Source organism: Micropterus salmoides, unplaced genomic scaffold, assembly GCF_014851395.1.
Source record: "Micropterus salmoides isolate LMB-PRFRI ecotype aquatic unplaced genomic scaffold, ASM1485139v1 Ms_hic_scaffold_4, whole genome shotgun sequence".
In the NCBI taxonomy this organism is placed as follows: Eukaryota; Metazoa; Chordata; class Actinopteri; order Centrarchiformes; family Centrarchidae; genus Micropterus; species Micropterus salmoides.
The window spans coordinates 19031276-19052875 of NW_024043372.1; the positions used below are offsets into that span (position 1 = coordinate 19031276).

Sequence of the window (21600 nt, forward strand, 5' to 3'; positions counted from 1 at the left end):
CTTATGTTATTTAATCCTACAGACACTCAACAATTGAACCAACCAAGATAGCCTAATAATGCTGTTTGACATAACTTCAGACTACACCAAATACATGAAGGTCTGTCCTAAAATTTATAAGTTTATAAGTTTCTAACTGATAAAGTGGGAAAGACAGTTCCTCAAAACAACTATCTCTGAACTCATTCTTTAACCAGATCACTTGGCTCATTTGACTTACAATTGCTATATGTGTCAGAGGTTGCACGCCTCTGGAGCTACTAGGGGTTAAGTGTCTTACTCAGGGACACATTGGTGGACGTGTCACAGTGGGAATATCACACCAAAAGGCATGTGTCACTGTCTTTAATTCTCCCTTTGATAACTAATGTAATATTGTTTCACTTCCAGTCACTGAGCCTTCCCTAAAACTGTTTTGAGCCCCCATGTGAGGCCGGCCTCACACTTTGAAAACCTCTGTTATAGATCAAACTACCAGTGGTACATTAGACAGTAGCATACAACAACAAAACGCTGCGTACACATGAATACATCAGTAAGTACTTTTGATACTTGAAGTCCGTTGTGGTAAGTAATACCCTGTAATGAAGTATTCTTACAGTGCTGCTCTGGAGACATCCTCCACCACAGTTTGTTATTTCATGCTCAGCTGGCTTCTGGTCTTACTTGAAGGTGCACCGCCCCTCTGTGGCTGCCGGGAGCAAGTGCGCCCTGGGTCCGCTTGGTTTACAGTCACCAAGGCAACCACAGGAACCGAAGAGGCTAGTTAACTCTAAACCACTTGACTGAGAAAGCGAAATTCATCTTGTTTTTAACTTGATAGCTTACTTAGTAGTTCCCTGTAACAGAAATGGACAGTTCGGTAGTGCTGCCTGCTGAAGCAGAAGGATTTATTCAAAGTCTGGAAACTTTTTCTCTCAAGGAAGTGGGCTCATCAAGGTAAGATCATAGGGTAAGATGAACTGTCTAGCTAACGTTAACGTTACAGCTAACAGTTAAAAGCCCCCTCCAGTGTATTCTGACATTTCTATGATATTTCATATTTTTCTGAGTCATTTCCTTACAATGTTGATTACCCACATAGTTTGCCAAATAGCTTAATTTTGTGCTCAAAGTTGCACAAGTTGCTTAGTTGTTAAAACTGGGTTGTGACGTACGACTAGTAATTCCATAAATCATACGTCATTCTCCAAGCTTGCGCAGGCGCACTGTCATGCCTCGTTAAGTCAGAGCATCAAACCTATAAACATCGTTGTGAGCTAGCTAACCAATTTATCATGTAATTTACTTAGAACTTACAGTAATGTCTCTCTGTGTCTGATTGTTGGTTTGTCTTTCTAGTTTAGTTAACTAAGTTGTAGTTAGCCAGGTGTAGTTAGCTAGCAGTTATTGCAGAAAGTTAGCAAACAGAGGGTCTTCATTTTATTTTTTAGTTTCCTCCTCCTGGTTTAGTTTGCTGTTCATTGTCATTATGGCATTTGTGCGTGCGGTGTTGGAGGACGGATGACAGAAAACGCGTTGCACTTTCACCTGCCACCGTCTTATATACAGTCTGCAACATGTATTTTACTGACGGCCGTTTCACCAGTGCATCAGCGGAGGAAATGGTATCAGAAGTCTTTACATACAGTCCGACTATTAACCACACTCCCGTTCTCTGTTTGAGAAAGAACGTTAACCAAAAACGGGAGTTAAAACTGTCTGGAGGGGGCTTTATACCCGGTACATCAGCCAGGTAACGTTACTACTTTGTCTTAACCTAAAGTAAAAGTAGGACTACCACAGTGTAGAAATACTATTATACCTGCAGTAAATTTTTACTTCAGCAAAAGTATTATCAAAATATTTTTAAAGTACCAAAAGTAGGTTTAGTCATCTTGTAGAATAGCCCATTTCAGAATAGTTTATTTTACTGTGTTATAATTAGAATAATTTAATACTTTAATGTGTACATAACTTAAAAGTTGCATCTAAGGTGGAGCTAAATGTAAGTAGGCAAAGTCACTTCTTATTAAATAAATTTAATGGAGTAAAAAGTACAATATTTTCTATTACAAGGTAAAGTTAGTGGAGTAGAAGTGAAAAGAGCAGAAAATGGAAATAGTCAAAGTAGAAGTCACTCAGTTGTAATTAGAGTACTTGAGTGAATGTACTTAATTACTTTCCACCACTGCTTGCTAGAAAGATCGATCGATTGATAGATAGATAGATAGATAGATAGATACTTTATTCGACTCTAAAGGGAAATTGCAGTCATAACTTCATACTAACTACTATACTACAAGAAGTCTTCAAGAGATCTGTCTGACTATATCTGTGCAAATGAGTTTAATTCAGGAAAAAATAGGTCTCCTCTCACTGCACAGAGGGAAGTCATTGTATATTTTAAATTGCAGTGGTCAGAAATTACTTCCTGTAGCGGCCTCTATTACTGCAGAACTGATCATTTGTATGTGAAGTGTTATCCATAATTTTCATCAGTTTGTGCAACAACCTTCTCTCCACAATGAACTGGAGAGGCTCCAGGGCAGTTCCCAGCACAGAGCCAGCCCTCTTAATCAGCTTGTTCATCTTCTTAGGGTCACTGGCTCTGATGCTACTGCCTCAACAGATGGCTTCAAAGAAAACTGTCCTTGCAACAACAGACTGGTAAAAAAAATGTGAAACACCTTGCTGCACACATTAAAGGACGTAAGCTTCCTCAAGAAGTAGAGTCTGCTCTGTCCCTTCCTGTAGACCGCCTCAGTGTTAGACTTGCAGTCCAATCCATTATCCAGGTATCTATAGCCCTCCATCACCTCCACCTCTTCTCCCCAAATGTAAATGGTGTTCAAATGAGTCATAGTCCTCCTACAGTCCTCCTACAGTCCGTAAAATCATCTTCATCTTCGCCACATTTAAGATGAGGTGGTTATTTCCACACCTTGACACAAACTGATCGACCAGCTCCCTGTACTCTGTTTTCTCCCCACCACTGACACGCCCCACGAAGAGTGCAGATGACAGAAGTCAGAGTTGTGCTGTAAGTCTGGGGTATACAAAGAGAAAAGGTGAGAATACAGTCACCTGTGGTGCTCCTGTGCTGATAACCACCTTGCTTTATTAGAAGCTCTTCAGCAGATGCCTATGCCTCTCATCGGGTCTCAGCAGATGGCAAAGCAAATACTGCCATCTGCTGGTTCCCTAGTAAATCACATTAAGCCTGTGGCAAAGAACCTTGGTGTTTGGTTTGATAGTAATTTAAATTTCGAGCAGCACACCACAAAGCTTGTTCAATCATGTTTTTATCAACTTAGAAATATAGCTTAAATTCGATCTATGATAACTTTTAAGGACACCGAGACCATTTTACACGCCTTCATCTCATCACGCCTGGATTATTGCAACAGCCTTTTCACCTGTTTAACCCAAAAATCTATTGATCGACTCCAGACTGTCCAGAACTCAGCTGCCAGGCTTTTAACCAGAACAAAGAAATATGACCACATTACTCATATTTTAGCTTCATTACACTGGCTCCCAGTATGTTTTAGAATTGACTTTAAAATTCTATTGATCACTTTTAAAGCTCTTCATGGCCTCTCGCCTTGTTATATTTCTGACCTTTTAGTCCCATACGCACCAGCACGCACCTTGAGATCCTCGGGCAGAGGTCTGTTGTCTGTTCCAGAGTCTCGACTGAAAACTAAAGGGGACAGAGCGTTTGCTGTCAGGGCCCCGAGGCTCTGGAACAGCCTGCCCGAGGAAATCAGGTCGGCTGAGTCGGTGAACTCTTTTAAGTCCCTTCTTAAAACATACTTTTATAGGAGAGCTTTTCCCGATCTTATTTGACTTTATTTTATCCCTTTTATTGTATTTTACTAATTTTATATTAAATTTTCATGCTCTTATCTTTTTTGTATTATTCTTTACACTTGTTAAAGCACTTTGTAACTTGTTTTTGAAAAGTGCTCTACAAATAAGGATTATTATTATTATTATTATTATTATATAAGTGTGTGTATAAAAACTGCTACCGGATAGGCATAATTCAAGTCAGTTAGCTCCACCTAAAGATATGTGGGCTATCTGCTCAGTTGATTACATACCCATCTCCAGTCAGAACAAACAAGAATGCTAACAACTGAAATGAAACTGTATATCTGATCAAGTTTACTATGTACAACATTAACAATTAGCATACATTTAATTGGAATTTTAATAAATACGTTGGAAAACATTTTCTAAATATAAAATTCCAATTAAAGTTTAAAGTCTGCAGGATGTTAGTCAAGTTTGGAGTCACACTTGCATGAAAGGACTGGTGTCTCTGTTCTTTTTGTCTACAGTGCTGCCACAAGTGACCAAGTATTCTTGTATGTTGTTGTACTGCTTACTGTTCGAATAAACACGTGTCTGTTGAATTCTTGAGATTTAACCCAGTCATAAACATGTATGTAATTTGAACATCAATGAAATGTCATTCTAAAGGCAAGTTTATTTGTATTGCACCTTTAAACAACAAAGCAATTCAGAGTGCTTTATATAAGACATATAAGACATGAATGAGTTGGTGACTGAGTCAGAGCAGACCTCAGGCTTTTTGGGGAGTTTATTTCAGATATGTGGTGCACAGAATCTGGCTGATGCTTCTTCGTGTTAGCTTTGACTCTGAGACAATAAGTAGACCTGTCACAGACGACTTGAGAGGACGGTTGATGCAGCAGTTCATAAAACCCAGCTTTGCTTTGTCATGCTTTTTCTCTTTGTGTGTTAACAGGTGGTTCAGACAGCACGAGTACATCGAGAAACTTAACATGCAGGCGATACTGAATGCTTCTGCCATGCATGAGGAGTTCGTCAAGGAGCTCCTGGTATCTTATGGAAAGGTGAGGGCTACCTCTGTAGAAAATCTAATAAAAGGTCTCTTGAAAACGAGTTGTTTCTCTTGTTTAGAGTTACATCTGATAGCACATTAAAATAAGCTTTTATCTACAGCATCTCTTTTCTTTCTCTCCCCATTTTTAGATACCTGTTCTGGTCCATGAAATGATCCTTGTTGAAGTCTGGAAGCAAAAAGTGTTCCCTATCTTATGTCAGCTGCAGGACTTCAAACCCAAGAACACGTTTCATCTTTACATGGTGGTGAGTGTAAAATGAGATGTGACTTATCAGCTTGCAGCACCTCTTTACTGATTTCATGTGTTCCTGAATGTCTCCCTATTAGATCCACCATGAAGCCACGATCATAAACCTACTTGAAACGATCATGTTTCATAAGGTCAGTGTCTACACATACCATTCAATTAAATGAATCTGCAGCTTATTTTATATAAAGGATGGACATGATCGTGCTGGTAGGCAGTTTAGACTCTGCTCTGTCTCTCTGAGTTATAAATAAAGCTTTGTGTGATGTTGAAAGAGTTTTCTGTATTGTGTAGGATTCATGTGAGGCAGCTGATGACTCTGTTCTTGACTTGGTGGATTACTGCCACCGCAAACTCACCCTGCTGGCTAGCAAAGCGACCAGGGAGGGCGTGACCACTCATGACCAACACAAACTGACAGGGAAAGCAGTCCCATCCTCTATAGAGGTGCAAGAGTCTCAGATGCTGGTTTTGTTGGTCTCATTGTTCAGCCTATAGCAGAGGAGTCTTTCTTTCACTTTAATTGATCAGTCACACATCATTCTTTTCACTCTGCAAAGGAGTTGCAGACACAGAGCGCTGCAGTGGAGTTTGAAATCACCCTGAAGGCTTCATCTGTGCTGCGCTACATCACAGATCACACCGAGAGGTATCTGCACCACCAATAAGTTTGAGATATTTGAAACTCACAGGAGAGAATCCGAGAAATACTTTTAGGGGTTTACACTTCAAGCTAGACCACTGCATTTTTTATATATACCACGAGTGCAGCCGACTAATGCTGCAACTAACTCATTGTCATTTTCATATCTATCAGTTTTTTTTCATTAATCGTTTTGTTAAAACACGAGACAGTTGAAAGAAATGCCTTAACCCATTTTAACATCTACAAATTTCTTGTCACAGTCCAAACCCCAAAGATGCTAAATTTACAATAAGATAAAAAAGTTAATTGACCATTTATTAACTTACCCATCGTTTCACGTCAACAGCATCAGTGTTATCAGTCGCATGCTGTGCACCCATAACATGCCTTGCGTACTGGTTCAGCTGATTGACTGCTGCCCTTGGAGTCGCCGTAGAGAAGGTATATATCGCACCTCTTGCATATCAAATGTGTCCCTACATGTTTGCATGTAAAAATGTTGACCCGCCTGAAAAGTGACCCTTCATTCAGCAGCCTGTTCTCTGTCTCCCGCTGAAGGTGAGGTAGAAAAGTACATAAATGGCAGGTGGCAGAAGATCCCTGTTGAGGACCACTTGAAGATGACAAAACTAGATGGTCAGGTCTGGATTTCCCTTTACAATCTGCTGCTGAAGGAAGACTGCCAACGGAAATATGACTTCAACAGTTTCAACAAGAATCAACTCCTAAAGGTATACTGGGAAAGGGTCTTGTGCTGCGCTGCTTGAGTTACTTTAGTTAATCAATGTGTATCAATCAACTCTTCCTCCTTCCAAGTGGCTACTGTATATTAGCTGCAAACTGAAGCTTAGGAAGTGTGTGAGTGCCAGATCATTGTCCTCCAACATCGTATCAGATCTATCTTGTTGAAACACAGATTCAGTTTCCAAGGGTTGTTTTGACTAAGATGTTTCCTCCTATTATGTGCTTTCTCATCCTCTTCCTGTAGCATTAATTATATAACCAGAGGGCCTTGTGCATCCTTTTTCGATTGCCGTCTGCGAAACTCCTTGTAGAAAATTCAGATTGACGTCAAGTTGACATTGTTGTTCTTGCTGCTGTATTATCTGTGGGCTAATCGTACGTGTGCCACAGCTCCGAGGTTTCTTGACAGAGGTGTTGATTGATCAGATGCCTAACCTGATGGAACTGCAGCGTTTCCTGGCTCACCTTGCTGTCACAGACCCTGCCCCACCTAAGAAAGAACTCATTTTGGAACAGGTACACACTCACACATGCATGCAAACACCTAACTACTGTAAGTCCCTGTGCATTTACACTTAGCTTTGCTTTATGAATAGATACCAGAAATTTGGGACCACATTGTGAGGGAGAATTCTGGGAAGTGGAAGGCAATAACAAAGTATCAAGTCAAAGAAACTTTCAACCCATCTGAAAGTGACCTGAGGCTACAGGCACAGAGGTAAATCTGCAAAACACAGGTCTGAGTAATCAAGTTACGGAGACATCAACTCAATCCGTTTACACTGTGATTATTATTGGGATAAGTATGTTTTCTTTACCAGGTTAGCCCAGACGTACAACTTGGATGTGATGGAGAGTTTACTCCCAGAGAAGCCAAAGTGTGGATCATGTGGGAAAGAGGCTACAAAGAGATGCTCTCGATGTCAGGGAGAATGGTACTGTCACAGGTAAGACGTAGTAATGCAGACGCAGTACAAGACTATCGTCATGAAGACAAAGCTGAGCCTGAGGCCAAAGCTAAACGCTCACCTACAGTATGGTCACATGCTTCGGATAATGACTGAAAGAATGAGATCATGGATATAAGCTGCTGAAATGAGTTTCTTGTGCTCACTCTTCAAGATAGAGATAAAGAGTGAGGAGCCCTGTGGTTGAAGGGAACCTGTTGAGTTGGGAAGTAGACACAGGGACAGGCCCAGAACATGCTTGAGGGATGACACAGCCCAGACAGCTTGAAAACTGTCCCAGGAGGGCTAGGGAGAAGGGGCTACCTGGATAACCATGCGCAAAATGTATAGATGGACAGACATAGTCTGTGTTTCTACATCTGACCCGTGTCCGCATGCATTGCTTTTATGTTTTTGTTTTATTGATATCATGCACTAAATGTCATTTTCCTGCTTATGTAAAGCCTCCTTCAGCTTGTTGTTTTTTTGCAGAGAATGTCAGGTGAAACACTGGCCTAAACACAAGAAAACCTGCCAGCTCATGACTGAGGCCACAGAGAAGATCCAGAGGGACCTGCACATCAGCAGCTAAGACAGAGAGAGAGAGGCTGTTGAAGCACATGACCTGTGGCAGATGAGATTCTTGAATCACAATATGGGAGGAGAACAGATCTGCATGTGGTCGAGGCATTTTGGATTCCTTTATATTTTAAATAGGGACTCCTCTTTATTTTAATGCTGAAAATATATATATATATATTTTTCCCATTACAGAATTTTGTTGGTTCTCACTGTAATGTTTGTTCCCACGATGTCCATTTGGCACACTGTTTTAACCAATTATTTGCTTCTTTGATGAAAGCTTGGGGGAGTTATACTTCTTTAACTTTGGTATTTGACACACTGGAGATGCATTTAACTTCATTACACCCAACAGCAAATAAAAATGCTTTAACTCCCTCTACCATGTCTTCTTGCCCAGTGCTATACAAGGTACAAGGTTGTTTATTAGTCATTATACAGCACAAGGCTAGGAAAAACGAAACGAAATTTGTAGTTCCTTCATGCTACACACAACATACATTTAAGTGTAGGCCTATATTAAAATATGGTAACATATAAAATAGAATAAAACAATAACTATTAAGAACGAAGGCAGTATATTCAAATGATAACAAAATAGAGAGAATTTGTGGTCCCTCTTTCTGGTTAATATTCCTGCTAGTTATGTTCAGACTTTACCCTCTCCTGAATGTTGACTTTCTGCAGAGGATGACTGACAGATAATAAACAGTAAATCCATAATAGGACTCTGTAGGTTTAAGCATGACATTTATTTCTAGTTTCAGAGTTTATTTATACATATGTAGGCTAATGTTTTCCCATCTGTGACAAACGAACGCCAAATCCGTCACACATTTGAGACAGTGGTTGGAGGGGTGGGGGACTTTGCACGCCCACTCAGCTGTGCTCCGGGACTCAGAAGCACCCCCTATGTGAAAACATGCCGGATGTCGGCGAAACTAAGTCTCATCTCACTCTCTTTTTCATGATTAGCTGCTTCCTCTTACAACACAGCCAGACTCAAAAGATGGTGAGTGTCGTGAGGAGCGCTGAGACGGTGCCGTTACACTGATGTTAGCGACAGAAAGAAGCAGGGCCTCCGTCTGGAAGTAGCCGGTGATGATCGATTATTTCCAGAGATGTAGCCGAGGCTGCACACCTCCGTTACTCGGAAACCCACAGAAAAATATCTGCGGAAAGTTTTTCTCTTCGGATGGAAGACGTTTTGAGACAAAGCGGTTGCCACGGGGCTGTTTTCTCCCCCGTTTTGGTAAGTTGAACTGAAACTCAAGACTTTACTTTCAAGTTTTAGAAGTAATTAGTTTTACCAAGCCTGTTATTTTATGACAAAAACATTTGAGTAGCCTAATCATCATTCTGTTCCTCGTAAATACCTTTAATTGTTGAGGAATTAAAGCGATTCTGTTTTGTAAAACCTACACTTTACACATACGCCTATTACAGTAATTACTACTAATTACATTTGGCTAACTCTGCTTTACTTATGCTATATTTGCAACATTCACAGATTACATAATTATTAGAGTATGTTATTTATGACAAACCAACTCATTTACAAAACATGGTTACTAAACCACCATACAGAAAATGTATTGGCTATGCCTATTGTATGTATAAAATGTCTGAAATCTACTTTAGCCTATATGAAAATGGCAACCAAACATTATGTAGGCCTAATAGGTTACTGTTATAGGCTATACTCAATAAAGCTATATATTTCCTCCGTTTACTGGAGTTATTTGGTTTTGTTTTCTTAGTGACCCAATTGCAGACACAGAGACAGTGATAAAGAAAAATACCAGTAGATGTATTAGTTCTTTCACAAAAAAATGTGTAAGGGAATCCTGCAGGTAGTCGCTGTGAGCGGGCAGGCAGGTGGCGAATTCTGAATTGAATTGTAGAACCATGGTCAGGTGTGTATAGGAGCCACAGGTGATCCTGTGATTGGTCCAGGAGAGAGGCCACACACACACACACACACACACACACACACACACACACACACACTTTATACTATATTTCTAACCCATAACCCAGAGTGAAATATTGTACTTTTTACTCTACTGTATTTATTTGACAGCTGTAGTTACAGAATAACATTTTATAAAGCATAAAATGTTGTTTAGGTAGGCCACACTTCAAAGCATCAGTAATAATAATCCAATAGCCTAATATAAAATATAAAGAGACCATTATGCTGCATAATTAGTTCTTTCACTTTTGATGCTTTAAGTACATTTTGCTGATAATACGAAATTACTTTTACCAGTCAAATTTTGAATGCTGGTTTACTTCTGTTGTTACTACTACAGTCAGATGGAAATACCACCTTTTGAAAACAACATCAACATAACATAACGCATAAAGAACAAGGCAGGTTCCTGTGATTAACTCTCAAAGTGAAATGACATGGGACCTTATAATTTCAAGGACACATGTTTTAAAATGCTAATAGTCTTTGTTAGGTAAGTACCAGTGTGTTATTGTATGTTTTTCTGCCTATGATAGTGATAATGGAGAAAGCCAGGCTCTGAGTGACGCAATGTCTTGGGGGGAGTTCATCGAGCTCCGTGACCTGAGGTCGGACAGAGAGCAGATAGGGCTAGTCGGAACACGTTCCCCCTGCTCGCCTCCACGCCTGGAGAGAACCAATGCTCTGAGGATCAGCCCAGGGAAGGTCCCAGACCTGCTGAGCCGGGTGGGCATCATCAGAGTCCTGAGCAGCACCCAGGATCCCCAGCTCCCAGAGGAGAAGGGAGAGGGACACAACTTCCAGCCATGCAGCCACGCTCAGCCAACGTGGTGTGACCTGTGTGGAGACTTCATCTGGGGCCTGTACAAGCAGAGCCTGCGGTGTGTCAGTGAGTTGGCTTACGTAGGTTGTTTGCAAGTCTGGGTGTGTGCATGTGTGATTGCCTCTGTGTGTAAGACAGAGTTTAAGAGGAAATTTGGTTTAATAAATAAAGATGTAACCACCAATGTAGAGGTGCAGGCCAGAATAACCCTGAAATCAACGGGTTAACTTGTAGAAATCAGAACTTTAACTGCCATAAATCTTCTCTGTGTTGTTTTTAAGCAGAAATTTAAAAAAGCATGCAATTGCCTCAGTGGTTTTGGGGGTTTGGTTCTTATCTAGGCTGAGAGTCATCTACAGACCTGTATGCTTCTCTTGCTCTAGAGTTGCAATAGTCCTTAACTTCCTTTTCAACAACTGAAACCCACTGAAATGTAGCTGTGGTTTGTGTATTTAAGTATTTATTATGCAAAAAAAAAGCTTCTTAACAGTAATCTAAATATGTAACCACAATCAAATTATAATGAAACAATGACACAAAAACAGATGAAAACCCAAAGAAAAGATCATGAACTAATATATATATACTATAGTGCATTCATGTGACACATGATATTTTATATCTTACCTCTGTTTTATTTCACAGCTGCACTCAAGTGCCAATTATTTATGTATTTAATTATATACTGTGACATAAAGCCAACTTAGAATAACTGCAGTGACCCCTAATGGCCAGAGGAGGACAATGTCCCTCTACAATACTATCACATGCATTCAGTTGATGATTTTGTGATGTATTTATATGTTTGGCAGTGTCTGTCTAAACGCAGTGACTTTCTGCACTTACAGATTGTAGATTCACATGTCACTACCGCTGTCGTGCCCTGATCCGGCTGGACTGCAGCTGGGAACGAGGCTCTGCGGCTGAAAACACATGTGTTGTGGAGCACGCCATAGAAACAGACACAAATGTGGTAAGGACCTTTGTGCTTGACTGGCTTAGCACTTTTCGATTGTTCTTAAGCAGCTGTGCTCACAATGAAAAATGGTAGCAGTCACTGTTAACTTGCTGTTTACAGCGTCACCTACAAGCCCCCATACAGCGACCTGGTACATGGTAATTCTGCTGGAATGCTTTAGTGAACAAATTAATTTTTAATGGCCAAAACAGGAACCATTTTATACTGCAATAAATAAAAACCCTTCACCAAGTTCCCCTAACTAAAGGCTGACCGAATTAACTGTATACTTGCGGTTAACAATCATGCAGGGCAGCACCAGGTATGGGGAACAGCTAGAACCATGAAGTTAGTGAAAGGATTTGAAGGGGAAGTTGCACAGAAACAGAAAATGTTACAGGTAACATGTTGCATTTGTCACTAGAGCAAAAGTCCTTGAACGTGTTGTTTATGTGGTTTACACATAAAAAAAACCCCTCAACAACAAAGTAATATCATAAAAATATGATGACATTTTTAGTAATTTAAAATATGTTCATTTGAGTTGTTTAAAGACTAATGTACTGCACATTACAAATATGGACATGTACGACCCTGGTAGGAGTTTCATGTTTTAGCCCTGTCTTTGCTAGTGTTTCACAGGGACATAACAAGTGGCAGAAAACATTTAATATACCCTATAGATAAACAGTCACCTTTAATTGGTGAAAGGATTTCATATTATGGCTTTTTTAGATGAGATAAAGTCAAGTCCTGGCTGCTGTACATCTAAAGTCTTACAAGAAGAATACTCCTCACTTTTCTGCACCACAGTAGTGTTATCTATAAAGAGGGGAGTCAAGGCTACGGGCCAGTAGTTGTTGAAAGCAGCAGGGTTTGTTCTCTTGGTAACAGGTTTCACTCCTTCTCTATCAAGCACCTGTTGCTTATCAAAGGACAACTGGAATGTAAAAACCTCAGCGGGCTACTCAGCAGAGTCTGAACAGTATGGAGACATGGCAAGATAATCTGTTGGTGTTTGGGTTTTGGTGTGTAGAGGCCTTTTACACAGCAGACACGTTGACTTGACATAGCAGGAAAGTGTTTTTCCTGCTATGACATGATGAAATGTCTGTGAGGAACACAACCAACTACAAAAAAAGGCAAGAAATACAAGATTTTGATGTTCTTTATTGGCAAAAATGCGAGATCTTGTCATTTTCACTCCTGTAAGGTTTGTACCACTGAAATGTTTCACTGTTGGTTCAATCAGAGTTTAAAAGCCAACAGCTGGAGGGTTTCTGGATGAAGCAGGAGCCGACATATGTGAACTCATGAGTTCACATTAGGAAGCTCCAACGTTTTTCCTGCCAATACACATTAGCCAATATGTGTGCTGATAGACAATACTATCTGTATAAGTCCCGGGGAAAACCATAGAGGATATTTCATGTCTTCAATAGAGCATCCCACCCATAGTGTACCCTTTTAACTGATTCAAGTAATAACACTAAGGAGAACAACTAGATGATGAAAGGGAAAAAAGTGGATTGTCTCAAAATCACAGGTACTTGAAAAAACACCTTTCATCTCAGCTTTAGATACTCTTCACTTTCTAGCAGAAATTAAAGTCAGTTTTATCAAAATTTTGTGATCATAGTTTTCAGTGGCCATTCTCACCAAAAATAACTTTAATAATTTTATACTAATAGTATCCTCACTCCTGGTAGTTTAACTGGTGTTTACATTGCAGCGTTTATATACTGAAAATTAGGGATGCAACTAACAATTATTTTCCACTGGGTACCAGAGCTCTCCTTTCACCAAATTTAAAATCTGTATATGTCACTGAGTGCAAGAAGCCGAGGGTTGCTGTGTGCAAACGGCTGTCACTGATCAAGTTGGAGTCCAGTGGTGTCCCCGTGAATGTAACAGACTTTGGAAACACAGAATGTGTTGTATGACATGGACAAAGAAACTGTATTTATTGTGAATTGGTTATGTCATGGTCAGTACTGGATCTGCTTAATCTGGTTTCTGCATCGATAATGATCTGGAGTAATTGGATCAGTGGACCCTGTTTTTTTTTAATTATCAAGTGATCTGCAGATTATTCTCTCAATTATTTGATTAATGTAAAAAAAAAAATGTCCCTGGTGACATTCATATTGCTTGTTTTGTGCAACCAAATGTCCAAAACTCAAAAGTAATTTATTTGTTATGATACAAAAAAAAGAGATATGCAGAACATTTCTCACACTGAAGAAGCAGGTGACAGAAAATGTTTGGCATTTTGCATGGAAAATGATTCAAACAATTAATTACCTTAAACTCTAATTCATCCTCAGCAGTGCTCCAGTGATGATAGTTTATTTCTGTTACCATCCATCCATCGTCAACCGCTTATCCTACTTACAGGGTCGTGGTATTTCTGTTACCATTTTTCATAATTGATTCTTTAGTAATGGATATTGTGTGCTATGTAGCTGCAGGGAGTTATAAAACTCAATTTCTCTCTACAACTCGTTGTATTGTGAAAATAAACCTACCTACCTACCTAATTAATTAATTATGAAAGTGGTGATCAATTTAAATGGCTTTTGCACATTAAGTTCAGCTTAAGAGGAGAACTATTCAGCCTCTAATTTTTAATTAATGTCTTTTGTGGCTCTAAAGGGGGTTTTCAAAGTATGGAAAAAATAACCCTGATGATGTCATTAAATGAGGGCATTTTGGAGGCAGAGAGGGTCTAATGCCACGTTCACGTGATATGGGAGACAGGAAAGAATCTCATAGTAACAACTTGCGAGTATTGATTACAGAGTCAGTCATGTGAGGAATAAAATACTGTGCATCTGAAGATGCTAAAAGTTTGGACTTCTCATCCTCTGCTGCTTTGATTTTTTTTATCTTATCTTCCTCTTGTAAGTCCCCTTGTTCTATGGAAGTCTATTAATCGCTGAAGTAGGTACCCCTAATGTTCGGGTGATATTCTAATTGATTAAATTTTTAAGTGCTGAAAATACCACACCCATATCAGTGATTCTGTTTGCATATCAGTAGTAGGCCCAGTGGTGGATAAAGTTTTCAGATCCTTTACTTAAGTAAAAGTACTAATATCTTACTGTAAAAAATACTCTGTTACAAGTATTGAAAATGTTACTTACGTAAAAATATGTAAGTATAATCAGGAAAATGCACTTAAAGTATTAAAAGAAAAATGTCCCCTGTGACTACGTTATTATTATTACTCATGCATTAACGTAAAAGCAGGATTTTACTGTTGTAGTTGGTTAAAGTTGATATATTTGGATCAGACTACAATTAATGATTATTTTCATTGTGGATTAATCCGCTGATTATTTTCTCCATTAATTGACTTTTCTGAAAACAATTGACAATTCTGAAAATTGTGAGAAATACTGTCACAATTGCCCAGAACCCAAAGTGACACCTTCAAAATGCTTGTTTTTTTCAGTCTAAAATTAAAAATGATTAAAAATACATTAAAATTATCAAAAGGAAAAGCAGCAAATCTTCACATTTGTCTAGCCAATTAAATTTATGTCAGTCAACTAATGTAGGCTACTAGTTGTGGGTAGTTTAATTTATAAAAACATTATATTTATGATATAAATGTTCATATGTTTTGTGTGTAAAAATCTTACTCTGTAAAGTAGCCTAACTAAAGCTGTCATGTGTAGTGGAGTAAAAAGTACAATAGAAGTACAATATTCCCCTCTTAGATGTAGTGGAGTAAAAGTAGAAAGTGGCATGAAAAGAAAATAATCAAGTTAAGTACAAATACCAAATATGTAAGTAAATGTACTTAGTTACTGTCCATCACTGACCTATTGGCCTATTCTCTAGGCTGCAAGCTAAGTGGTTTCCCTAATAGAGACATGTTTTTTTCACCAGTTTCAGGCTTTTCAAACTAGATAAGTTAAATTTTAACTTACTTGCCTAAGTTTTAGAATTGATGTTTACAGCTCATGAAATGAGGAATAACTGACATGTGGTCAATTTATGGCCGAGTGTGGTGTGAGCACGCTGTCCCATCATCACATGGTACATATTCAGCGGGGAACCAGCAGCATCCATGGGAGGAGGAGGGAGATGAGGCGGCAGAGAGAGGGGGCTGGGTGGGGTGAAGTCTCTGGTATTTCCCCTCGGCGTCCAATCGCGACCGGCTGCGGTGGTTTGTGTATTTTCCAAACTGAAGTCAACGGCCCTGGGTGGGGCCTCGGCGGGGGGGGAGGAAGGGAGGAAGCGGGGCATAGCAAGGGCGGGGGCCAGAATATACATCCTGTTTCTCACAGACTTTGAGTTTGTACAGTGGAAACGTGGCCGGTAGTCTAAGTCAGAGGTTCAAGTCTGTAAATTTTGTCGCGTAGACTGTTATCAAGGCGCTAAATACAGAGACATTTCATCGACCTCGAGGTTTAGTAGTTAACCGTTAAAGTTGGCGGACGTTGCCGTTATTTCAGCCAGGCTTTCGTTTAAGACAGGTTTCGTATTACCTAACTTTAGATTCAGCTAAGAGTGGCTATTTTTAACACTTTTAGTCGCCGTAGTTTAATTTCCCATTGTTAGCGTAAGGGGTTTTAAAGGTAGACAGCATGACAAAAGCGGCTAGCAGCTCGGAGAAAACTCCCTCCTTCGAAATGAGCTGGGGCAGCTCCACCAGCAGCGGCTACTGCAGCGAGGAGGACCCCGACTCCGAGTTCGAGCAGTACTTCACCGCCCGGACATCTTTCTTCCCCAAAACCCGGAAAGCTAACGTCAATGTTAACGTGAAGCAGGTGAGCGGGAGAGTTTTTAAACAACATTTAACTTTAGGCTCAAATAAGTCATTTTTTAAGAGGGGAAGTGATACCAGAGAGATGGGTGACGGGTGGTTCACCACCGCTGTACTCTCGCGTTATTTGGTACTTCTGCTCTCTCTTTGACAGTTTTTATTGTTAAGTTGAAGTACTTCATCCATACTTTAAGGAGTCATGGGCCAGGGTGTGTTGCTCAGCTGGTCTTGAGCTGCTGTATGTGTTTTGCTCAAGGGCATCCCAGCAGAGAAGATGCCTGCAGGCAAAGGGTGGAGTTGTGATTCTTCCAGTTTTGAGTAAACTGACACATAAACTTAACTATAAATTGCATTTTAACACTATGAAAAAGCAGAAACCGTTTTTTAATTAGAACATCATTTATTGTAACAAGCCCAGACCCACATCTAAACAACCCAAATGTCATTTTATGACACACACGCTTCTCAAATTTCCAGCTGAACACCTACTACTGACTGACTTTTCCTCCAGGTTTCTCACACTGATTTCTCAATCACAGATGAGTCATGTATTGTTTTGGATTTGTTCATTTTCTGTTCCATTTCAGCACCCACACCCACTTGCGTAAAGTTATCTGCTTTGTTTATTGAGAAACAGACGCAGCTTACTGTAAAACTCATTCACATTCACCATTTTCTGTCCCTGTGCAGAGGCAGTTAATGTTGTTTGCAATTTCAACACTGTTTTTGATGTGACACATAGTGGACATATAGAGACGCAGTTGTTACATATTTTTATCCCCCTACTGTTAACCATATTGGAAAGCTCAACTTGGCCCTTGTATTGATTTAAAGACTTGTTAACAACAGGCTATTAACTCTGTAGTCAGCCTGTATCTGCTTATCGATTGCTACTATTGATCTAGTTCTGCTACATCAATTTGTAAGATAGCCAGCCCTTTCAATGCTTGCAACGTTCATCACAATAGGTGGAGGCTAGATAGAGTATACATCTTCACCCTTCTTCTGCTTTTTTTCTGCTAAAATGCTTGTTCATAATAGTGTAGAAATCTGTGTAAGTACCAATCTAGATGTTAGCAACATCCTTAGGACTGTAAGGAGATTGATATCTGGATTATACTCCTCAGGAAACCCCCTCTTCCCACCTCAAGGTATTAGCTGGCGCACAGTATAGGGAAATAAATTTGTTCTGTTGAATTTTCTGTCTAGGAAGTGCCAATTGGTCTGTAGACGCAGGAAAAAAGCCCTAATTAAGCTAACAGTCATGCAGATGCTGGAGGTGATCAAAGATAGCCAAATGTGCATGACTGAAACATGACTGGGAGCGTGCGGTTGATGAGGCAGCTGACTTCACAGGATGTGCCTGCAAAACAAGGGAGGGCATTGTCTCTCCCACTTCGGAGAGCCTGAGAGGGGAGGCTATTTATACATGAATACCATGTTGAGGAATGCAATGCTGAACGGTTGGTCGCAGTCACTGCAAACAGCTGCAAGTTGCACATACACCCCCCTTCCTCATCCTCCCTCCTCCCTTTACCCCTCCTTCACAGAGGGATGGAGGCAGTCAAACAGGATTGGGCAGAGCTGACGGCATCGTTTCCGCCTTTGCTGCTTTGCTGCGTTGTCAGGAAGTTGAGTCTGATGCAACTGGTGTTCGCTGTTAGAAATAATGTTGCCTAGCAGAAAGTTAATTGTCAACCCCTTTACTGAAGTGTGGGAGTTTGTAATCCTCTTACTAACATTAAGCAGTATTGTTGGAAGATAACGTCAAATAAACTTTGGATCACATCACTGTTGCTTTTACACAAATTTATTTCATGACGCTGGGTTCATGCAAGAAAAACACCCGTTCTTAATTCCTGAAAAGCTTGTTTTGAGATATACAATGTTTTCATACAGCAACAACAGCGTGTTATAAAGATGTTTGTTCCCATGTAAAAGTCTGGCCCTTGTGAACTGCACTTACTAAAAAGGGTCATAATCACTTTTGTTAAAAAAAGCTATCCATAACGTCTGTAATAATAACAACAGAACATGAGATTTTTTATGTCACAACCCATGGCCGTTTCCGTACTGCTGTATTGTGTGTGTGTGTGTGTGTGTGTGTGTGTTGTGCTGGGGTTTCACTTGTTCCTGTTGTGGTTTGAAGGGGAGCACTGACACCTGGTGGTTTAACACTAACTCCTCACTGTCCCCTCCAGGATGAACAAATTGAACTGGGAAAGCAGGAGTTGACAACAGCAGATATTCAGCAGAAGGTGAAAGAATACAATGCTCAAATCAACAGCAATCTGTTCATGAACATGGTGAGTAGGGTTTATTCACAACAAATCCATGCAGTTTAATGAGCAGGTGTTTGTTCCATCAGTGTAACATTTTTGTTTTTCCTCAACAGAACAAGGATAGTTCCTACACCGGCTTCGTAAAGGTGCAGTTTAAGTTGGCACGACCCGTGTCAGTTACACCTTCAAAGAAAGGAAGTCACGATGCTGGAGGGAGGAGGGCCAGCGGAGTGAAGCGCCGCACCTCTTTCTACCTGCCAAAGGATGCATCCAAGCACCTGCACATTAGCTCCCGCACTTCTGCTCGCGAGGTCATCGAGGCTCTGTTGAAAAAGTTTACTGTCGTGGACAATCCTGGCAAGTTTGCTCTGTTTGAGCGCAGCGAGCGTCATGACCAAGGTATAATTCCTTTTTCATTATGTTTACACTCCGAACTCCTTTTTTTTAATCTAAATTTGAATGCTGTATACTAAATTGGGTCTTTTTGTCTGCCTCCTTCAGTTTACGTTCGCAAACTGTCTGATGATGAGCGTCCCCTCCGTCTGCGTCTGTGTGCTGGGCCCAATGAGAAAGTCCTCAGTTTTGTTCTGAAGGAGAATGAAACTGGAGAAGTTAATGTGAGTGTAACATGAACACCAGGATAAGGGATCCAAACAGTGCGTTCAATCCCACAAACAGGGCTAGTTTATATAATGTACATACACTAATGTGTTTTTTCTCTCCTTACAGTGGCATGCCTTCTCCATGCCCGAGTTAAAGAACTTCTTGCGCATTCTGCAGCGTGAAGAGGAGGAACACGTCAAGCAGATAGTGCAGCGGTACGCTCTGGCCCGCACTAAGATGCAGGAGGCTCTGGCCGGCTCGACCCCTGGCTGACAGGACTCTGCGCTGGGGGGGATCAAAACGTGCACCTCTTGGCTGGACAATCGCCTGAAGATGACCAGTCATCGCTGCATCCAAAGATCCCAGAGAACCTAACTCAAAAACGCCTCTTCGGTGAATGAGTGTGAGACAGGGCGCAAGACTGAGAGAAAGAGAGAGCTAGCGCGAATGTGCGTGTGAAATGATGCGAGAGATGAGAAGTGCCTTACACCTGGAGAGTCTGATGTGCCTGAGAGAAAGAGTTGAGAGAAGTGGAGACTGGCAGATGAGGCAGCGGTTGTATCCAGTAATATATTTTGTTATTGGATACTATTTGATTATCCTGTGTACCTCAGCTGTGTCCCCCTTAACTTCTAAAAAAAAAAGTGTCAATGATGGTTCAGTATTTTTAGGTATAAAAATTCCATGTGCCCATTATACATTTGTAGATGCAGAGCTGAGGTCAGGCTCTGTGTTGTAACTGAGCAGATAATCACGTCTGGAAGTTAAAGTCCTTTTATTTTACCAGAATACAAAAATTTGTAACGTGTCCAATCATGATAGTAGTGCCACGTTCGGATAAAGTCTGGTCTTTGAACAGCCTTTCCATGAAAACTGCTTCTTAGCCTAAATTTGTCCTGTTAGAAAGTTAAATACACGTTTATTGCTGAAAGGTATTTGGATTTTCATTTGACCCTGGCTCAAAAGTCTGCCACGTCCTCTCGACACCCCTGATGGGTGCAACTCAGTTTTGTTTTTTACTGTCAATTTGTGAGCTTGACTGATGTATGGACATTTGTATGCAGTTATGAATGTCAGAGAGCGCAGTGTCGAAGTCACTCTGGTTAACTGGAACCTTGAATGAATATTGGTATACATGTTTGTCTTTCCTTACATCTTTGTTCCTATTTCTGTCTTGTAAAGAAAATGTTTGTCTTCTGTTTCTCAAATTCACTTTAATTGTACCCTCTATGCACAAATGTAAATGTTGTAGCAACCTTCAAAATATTGACAAATGTGCGCTCCTTTCAGTAAAGAACTTTCCAGTTCTAACAACAGGGCTCTCAAGTTTTATTAAACGTTTGGAGTGAGATAACGCGTGTAACGCGCCACTCATTTATTTGTAGCAGCGGACCCTCGGCCCCAGCCAATTCTCTCAAGGTTTTACTAGCAGTTAGATTTTACCTGTAGTTAATAACTGACCTGAACAAATAGAAATTAGAGCAATAGGTAAATCTGATAAGACTATTTATATATAAACTTGTATTTCAAAAATACAAATGTATCAAAACTAAAAAGAAATTTGGCCCCAAATGAGCCCAATGAACTGCTGTACACATAGGCCTACAGTAGGATGGCAGAACCTACGCATGTATACCAAGCTTATGAATGGTGTTTTGTGTTGTAATTGTTTGTTGCACATTTAAATGCCTTGATGACAGCGGTAGGGGGCTCCCACTTACAGCACTATGGCTCAAGGCCAGCCATTTTCACCATCATGATGGATGATAGCTTTCCGTCCAGAGCCAAAATAGAGAAAAATATCTCTAGTCCTTTCCTTAGTTTCAGGTAGCCAAAGCTAAGCCCAGTGGTGGGTACTTAAGTACACAATGTATTTGTACTGAACTTGAGTATTTTCTTTTCATGCGACTTTCTACTTCTACTTCACCACATCTCAAAGGGAAATAATTAATTGCAGTCTGATACAAAATAGTTCAACCTCAACCAACTACATTAATGCATGAGGAATAATAATCTAACGAAATATATATAATGGTCATACGAGAAATTTTTCTTTCTGTTTTGAGTTGGCCATACTTTTATCTTTAATTGGCAATTGAATTACTTATACGTTTTCCTGCTTATAGCCAACTTACTT

The 21600-nt window shown here is 40.2% G+C and overlaps 2 protein-coding genes across 4 annotated transcripts; both read left to right on the plus strand.

The window, feature by feature from the left end:
* Positions 1–748: 748 nt before the first annotated feature.
* Positions 749–8427, plus strand: zmynd10 (zinc finger, MYND-type containing 10). Of its 2 annotated transcripts, none has more exons than XM_038696863.1 (12): positions 749–939; positions 4760–4868; positions 5008–5124; positions 5207–5260; positions 5421–5573; positions 5687–5775; positions 6119–6213; positions 6331–6503; positions 6907–7032; positions 7113–7234; positions 7338–7463; positions 7956–8427. In XM_038696863.1, exons 1-12 carry the CDS (start codon positions 851–853, stop codon positions 8053–8055), a joined length of 1353 nt encoding a protein of 450 aa, XP_038552791.1. In that variant the 5' UTR covers positions 749–850; the 3' UTR covers positions 8056–8427. The 2 variants fall into 2 exon arrangements, with proteins under 2 accessions (XP_038552791.1, XP_038552790.1); XM_038696862.1 differs by lacking the exon at positions 749–939 and adding an exon at positions 1395–1735.
* A 603-nt stretch (positions 8428–9030) lies between these two features.
* LOC119886250 (ras association domain-containing protein 1-like) lies at positions 9031–20814 on the plus strand. Of its 2 annotated transcripts, XM_038696865.1 has the most exons (7): positions 9031–9297; positions 10557–10909; positions 11692–11816; positions 18780–18884; positions 18974–19259; positions 19362–19477; positions 19590–20814. In XM_038696865.1, the coding sequence occupies exons 2-7, from the start codon at positions 10591–10593 to the stop codon at positions 19734–19736; spliced, it is 1098 nt and encodes a 365-aa protein (XP_038552793.1). In that variant the 5' UTR covers positions 9031–9297; positions 10557–10590; the 3' UTR covers positions 19737–20814. The 2 variants fall into 2 exon arrangements, with proteins under 2 accessions (XP_038552793.1, XP_038552794.1); XM_038696866.1 differs by lacking the exons at positions 9031–9297; positions 10557–10909; positions 11692–11816 and adding an exon at positions 16096–16582.
* Positions 20815–21600: the final 786 nt, after the last annotated feature.

Excerpts from the sequence above, each read along its gene's own strand:
- zmynd10 (XM_038696862.1), top strand. The coding sequence starts at position 1,560 with ATGTATTTTACTGACGGCCGTTTCACCAGTGCATCAGCGGAGGAAATG. Across the intron at positions 1,736-4,759 it reads ATACCCGGTACATCAGCCAG|GTGGTTCAGACAGCACGAGT; the intron begins GTAACGTTACTA and ends GTGTGTTAACAG. Across the intron at positions 7,033-7,112 it reads AAGAACTCATTTTGGAACAG|ATACCAGAAATTTGGGACCA; the intron begins GTACACACTCAC and ends CTTTATGAATAG.
- LOC119886250 (XM_038696865.1), top strand. The coding sequence starts at position 10,591 with ATGTCTTGGGGGGAGTTCATCGAGCTCCGTGACCTGAGGTCGGACAGA. Across the intron at positions 10,910-11,691 it reads GCAGAGCCTGCGGTGTGTCA|ATTGTAGATTCACATGTCAC; the intron begins GTGAGTTGGCTT and ends CTGCACTTACAG. Across the intron at positions 18,885-18,973 it reads GCAATCTGTTCATGAACATG|AACAAGGATAGTTCCTACAC; the intron begins GTGAGTAGGGTT and ends TTTCCTCAACAG.